At 39.8% G+C, this 6395-nt stretch overlaps 1 protein-coding gene across 1 annotated transcript; it reads left to right on the forward strand.

The window, feature by feature from the left end:
• Window positions 1–2178: 2178 nt before the first annotated feature.
• LOC141614139 (uncharacterized) lies at window positions 2179–6109 on the forward strand. The gene is made up of 4 exons (XM_074432896.1): window positions 2179–2602; window positions 2708–4808; window positions 5530–5646; window positions 5749–6109. The coding sequence occupies exons 1-4, from the start codon at window positions 2179–2181 to the stop codon at window positions 6107–6109; spliced, it is 3003 nt and encodes a 1000-aa protein (XP_074288997.1).
• The last annotated feature ends 286 nt before the right edge of the window (window positions 6110–6395 follow it).

Genomic DNA, 6395 nt, shown 5'->3' on the forward strand with positions numbered 1-6395 from the left:
AAAGTAAGGAGATGAGAGAGAAAGGTAGAGCGAGAAAGGCGATTTCCTCTACTCTTTTCTAGGGTTCTGAATCTTCATGCAATGGCTGAACATTCTTCCCCTATTCAATCTCCTGATACTCAAACTACTAATAATCAAAATAATAATACTAATTCCCCAATTAATAATCCACAAACAACTAATAATACTATTAATATGACTTCAAATAGTAATAATTCTACTGTCACTCCGGATAATTCTGTGCTGAATCGAGATGCTGAAATTGCAAGTGTTCAACAAGCGGTTGCTGCGATGCTTCATGGTCAGAATATAGTAATTCCAGAACCTGTCATTGTTGAAGATGTTGATGAGGAGGAGAATGATTGGCAGGAGGTCTCACCAAAGCGTACGAAAAAACAACTAGCACCAACTGCAGAGGGGGTTCCTGCACCGAAAGGTACATCTTTAAAACTTACTCTTGAGGATGTCAAAGAGGAAATTGACTATTGGTCTCTAGCTGTTTATGGGTATGTTATGGGGGTACATCCACCATGGGAAGTTCTGGAGGGCTATCTTAGGCGTATCTGGCAGAATTATGAAATATCTAAGATATCTTTCTTGCCTAATGGATTATTTGTTGTGAGGTTTGCTAAACTAGAACACCTGAAGTTAGTCTTAGCCCAAGGCATGTTTCTCTTTGATGGGAAACCTATTATTCTTCGTCAATGGGAACCTAATGTTAAGATTACTAAGGTGTCAGTGAAAACTGTTCCAATTTGGGTTAAGCTTGCTGGTTTGGACTTGAAATTCTGGGGTAAGAAGTGTCTTGAGAAACTTGCTTCTCTAATTGGGAAGTTTGTCAGGATTGATGACGTTACCTTGGATAAAACTCTTCTGGGTTATGCAAAGATTATGGTTGAAGTGGATATTGACCAACATTTTCCTGATAAGATTATATTTGAGGATGAAACTGGGCAGCCTGTCACTGTACTTGTTGAATATGACTGGCTTCCAATCACCTGCCAAAAATGCAAGGGGATTGGTCATCAAACTGTCAAATGCAGGGGTAGGAGTACGTTTGTTTAGAGGCCTGCAGTGGCACAAAAGGCACCAGTTCCTGCCCAAGTTTGGAGGAAAAAAGAGAATCCAGTGATACAGCTTGATCCTAAAGAATATCCAATTCTGCCTAATCCTGCTGGTGTTATTGGGGATAAAAGGACAAAGGGTGTTCAGTTAGAAGAAAGAATTAATAACATCTCACTCTTGTTTACTCCAGCTAATACTCCTATGCCTCTTCTGTCTAGTTATACTCCAGCAAGGATCATTAATAGGGTGACTAGGCATGAGTCTAGGTTGCCTGGGGTTAAGGAAGGTGAGCTGACCTTGGATTTCACTTCTATAATTGTTCCTGAATCTGAATTGGTTAATAAAGGGGGGGGGGGGATGGCCTATTCATCCCATGACTAAATTAGGAGTGTGGAATGTAAGGGGCCTCAATAGTGACACCAAGCAAAGAGACATCAAATGGTTTTTGTATCAGTCTGAGGTTGTCTTATTTGGGCTCCTTGAGACCAGGGTCAATCCTGGCTCTCTAAATAAAGTAGCTGCAAATGTTTGTAATGGGTGGTCTTTTCTTACTAATCATAGTTGTCACTCTGGGGGCAGAATTTGGGTCCTCTGGCAGAGTCAAATAATTAGTGTAGATGTAGTTGATATGGGTGCTCAGTTTATTCATCTGAAGGTTAAAGACCTTAGAGATGGTAAAACCTTCTATACTACCTATGTTTATGGTTTTAATAAAATTGAGGAGAGGGCTCTTTTATGGGATGCTTTTCTTAGCTGGAATATTAGGGAACCTTGGATAGTTTTGGGGGACTTTAACAATGTTATGTTTGTTAATGAGAGACTTGGTCTTGCTGTTAAGGATAGTGAAATGATTCCTTTTCAGAATACTATGGCAGCTTGTGATTTACAGGATATTAAAACCACTGGAGCTTTCTTCACTTGGACTAACAAACAACCTAGTGCCACTAGAGTGTTTAGTAGAATTGACAGGTTCTAGTGAATGATAGCTGGTTACATGTTTGGCCTGATTATTATGCCCATTTTGCTCTTGAGGGAAGTTTTGACCACTGCTCTTGTATTGTTGAGGGGTCTACTCAATCCTTGGTTAGGAGGAAACCTTTTAAATTTTTCAATATGTGGTGTAAAGTTGATGATTTCCAATCCGTGGTTGCTCAAGGTTGGCATGCTTATTATGCTGGTTCACCTATGTTTAGACTGGTCCAGAAGCTTAAGTTTATGAAACCTTTGCTTAAAGAGTTGAATAGAAGTCTGTTCTCTGATATTGAGAGGAATGCTGAGATTGCATATAAATTGTTGTTGGAATGTCAACAAAAGTTACATTTAGATCCTGGGAACACAAATTTAATGTATATGGAGTATCAAGCTAGAGAGAGCTATCTTATGATGTCCATTGCTAAAGAAGATTTTTTAAGGCAAAAAGCAAAAGTGAATTGGGCTAAGGATGGAGATGTCAATTCTGCCATGTTTCATAAAGCCATTAAGCATAGGCAAATCCAGAATAAGGTTCTTCTCATTGAGGATACTGAGGGCAATTCCTGTAAGACTCATGTTGATATCTTACAGGCTTTTGTGAAGTACTATTAGCAGCTCCTTGGGTCTAGTTCTCCTACCTCTCAATTTTATCCACATGTTGTTGAACAAGGGGTGAGGGTTCCTGAGACTGATTGGGAGGTTTTATGTCAGGGCCCTTCTGATGAGGAGATCAAAACCTTGATTTTCTCTATACCTGATGATAAGAGCCCTGGTCCAGATGGCTATTCTAGCTGTTTTTTTAAGAAAAGTTGGAGTATTGTTGGGGCTGATGTGTGCAAGGCAGTCAAAGATTTCTTCAATTCTGGACAGTTGCTTAAACAGCTAAATTGTACTAATCTGGTTCTTATACCAAAAATTGATAATCCTGTGACAGTTAAGGACTTCAGGCCTATTGCCTGTTGTAATATCATCTACAAGATTATCTCAAAGATCCTTTGTGCAAGGATGGCTAAGGTTCTCCCTTATCTGGTTAACCCTTGTCAATCTGCTTTTATAAAGGACAGGAGTATTATGGGGAATATTTTAATCAGCCAAGACCTTGTTCGTATGTATACCAGGAAGCATGCCTCTCCCAGGTGTTTGATGAAAATTGACCTGAGAAAGGCCTATGATTCTATTGAATGGCACTTTGTCAGGCAGATGCTTACTAGTCTTCATTTCCCTCCTAAATTTGTTGATTGGATAATGGTTTGCATCACTTCTACCTCTTACTCCATTGTCCTTAATGGTCATACTCATGGTTTTTTTAAGGGTAAAAGAGGACTTAGACAAGGTGATCCCCTCTCTCCCCTCCTTTTTACAATTTGTATGGAGTATTTAAGCAGGCTTATTCATGTGATTAGTGCTCTTCCTGGATTCAAATTTCACCCTCTTTGCAAAGGTCTACAATTGATCAACCTTATGTTTGCTGACGATCTACTCCTCTTCTGTAGAGGAGATATACCTTCTGTGGTTGCTATTACTGAGGTATTTAAGTGCTTTTCTGATGCCTCTGGTTTGCACATTAATACTGACAAGACTGATATTATTATGAATGGGATTCCTCCTGATGTTGAGGAGGCTATCATGAGGCACACTGGTTTTAAAAAAGGGTCCTTGCCTTTCAAGTATTTGGGGGTCCAAATTTCTCATAAAAGGCTATCCAAGATTGATTGTAATGTTCTTGTAGACAAGATGTTGACTAGAATTAGAGGCTGGAACAAAAAGAAAATCTCCTACTCTGGGAGATTAATTTTAGTTAAATCTGTTTTGGAAACTATTCACAACTATTGGTCCCAGATTTTTGTCTTGCCTTCTGGGGTTATGGACAGAATCAAAGCTCTCTGTCGTAATTTTTTATGGGAAGGCAATGAAAGCTATACAAAGGCTCCTCTTATGGCTTGGTCTGTTTTTTGTCAAAAAAAGGAGTATGGGGGTTTAGGCTTAGTTGACACTTACCTCTGGAACCTAGCTGCTGTTGGTAAATTGGTTTGGTGGATAGCTGTCAAGAAGGATCACCTCTGGATTAAGTGGGTTGATAAGATTTATATTAAGGATACTCCCTGGTTTGACTACCAACCTTCTCAAACTAGTTCTTGGGCTTGGAGGAAGATTTGTGAGATTAAAGATAGATTTAGAGTTTCTTATTTGCAAGGAAAGTGGATGGCAGCTGATGATATGTATACAATCTCTAAAGGTTATGAATGGTTTACTTTCCAATCTCAACAAAAAGTGATATGGGCAAAGGCTGTTTGGAATAGGTTTAATACTCCAAGGCACTGTTTCATTTTGTGGCTCTTGCAGAGGCAAAGACTTCTCACCTTGGATAGATTGCAGAAAATGGGGGTGGTTACTTCAGGAGTGTGTTTTGTGTGCGGCAGGGGGCTTGAGAGTCATCAACATCTCTTTCAAGAATGTGAGTATGCAAAAAAATGCTACCAGCTTCTTTTTTCCTGGTTGAAGATTACAATGACAGGTGATGTTTCTACTGGGAAGGTACTAATGCAGAGGAAACTCTCTGGTTTTCAGCGACTTGTGATTAGTTCTTTGATTGTTGCTGTTCAGTATGGGATATGGCATGTGAGGAATGTCTGTAGAGTGGACAAATATTTGATGCATCCAGAAACTCTCCTACAGCAGGTCAGGAAAGAGTCCAAGCTGCGTATAATGGCAGTAGCTTTGGGGCAAGTCCGTTTAGCTGATAGTAACTGGTGTAAAAGTCTGGGTCTGATGTAAGGGTTATTTGTTTTCCTTGTGTCAAATAGGCTGTTAGTGCTTGTTTTGCTAGATAGTGGTCTGGTTGGCATAGTCCTTTCGCCAAAGGTTTATATGCAAAAATGGTTGTAATGGTGACTTTGAGATCCCTTTTGGGACGATTATAACACTACTTACATTTCCACCAAAAAAAAAAAGAATTGAACGAGTGGGGTAAATAGAGAATATCTTATGTCTTAAGGGTTAATTATCTGTCTTAAGATAGAAATTTCTAACCTTGTTGCAGGACGCGGATTGAGGTAAGTAATATATGATAGCATTTGGCCTAGGGCCGTGAGAATTGGAGTAACTATTGGGATTTGTGTTGAAATTGGGTGATAATATGCATCAAATAGTGAATTGAATTATTTGGTTGAAATTATATAAATTGATTTGAATTAATAGCGGGAATTATTAATTATTAATCTACATGAATGGATGTTGTGTGAATTAGAAATATTATGTCTAGTGATATGCGGTTATGTGATCCCTAAGCCATGATTAGTGTAGTAATCTAATGATTAAGCAATAAGTTTGTGGGTATGGCGGTTTTAGATGGTTGTGCGTCACATGGTTGGCTGGCTTTAGGCCAGTCGAGTCAACCACATGTTGTTTTGTTGCAGGTGTATTAATTAAAAACCTTATGCCTAAATTCCTGAGCAAAAGCTTATGTGTGTATTTTCTTTCCTTTAACATCAGAACCATGCCTCCAAAGAAGGCTACATCTACACCTACACCCACTTCTATGTCTCAAGAGGAGATTGATCGTCTGATTGCTATGAATGAGGCCTTGACAGTTGCGTTGAAAGCCAAGGGGTAAGTGCAAGATTCAGCTAAAGTGAGTGCTTCTATTGCGAGGCACAATCCGACGAAGTATGTTGGTTTGGGAGCACCTTCTTTATTGGGAGATTGGCACAGAGAATTTGATAATCTTTTTGAGCTATTGAAGTGTCCTGCGGAAATGCAAGTGGATCAGGCTGCTTATTATCTAAGAGGGAAGGCTGGTATGTGGTGGACTAGAAGCAAGGAGGCTGTGAGAGAGGCTGCTGCAAATAGTGGAAGTGATTATGTGAGGTGGTCGGGGTTCAAGAAGGTTATGAATGTTGTGTTCGTTCCAGAGCACATTAAGAGCAGAATGAGAGCAGAATTTGACTCTTTCAAAATGACAGATGAGATGACAGTGGAGACCTACTACAATAAGTTCATGGAGCTATCTGAGTATGTTGCAGACTTAAACTTCAGTGAGGAATGTTGGCACTTAGATTCGAGAAGGGGTTGACCACAACTATCAAGAAGAGGTTGGCAGCTGGGCAACCAAGTAACATGGATGACGTGTATCAAAGAGCTGGACATGCTGAGAGGATTGCAGATATGCTTAAGGAAGAAAAGAAAGAAAAGGGTGAGAAGAGAAAGACTGAGGCTGCAAGTGAGAATACTGGGAATAAGAAACAAAATGTGAATCCATACCGATCTTTTTTCTCCAACGATGGGCAGAATGGAAATGGAAACCGTGGAGGTTTCGACAGAGGAGGATCTTCGGGAGGCGGTGTGCTTACTTGCTTTAG

Source organism: Silene latifolia, chromosome 11, assembly GCF_048544455.1.
Source record: "Silene latifolia isolate original U9 population chromosome 11, ASM4854445v1, whole genome shotgun sequence".
In the NCBI taxonomy this organism is placed as follows: domain Eukaryota; kingdom Viridiplantae; phylum Streptophyta; class Magnoliopsida; order Caryophyllales; family Caryophyllaceae; genus Silene; species Silene latifolia.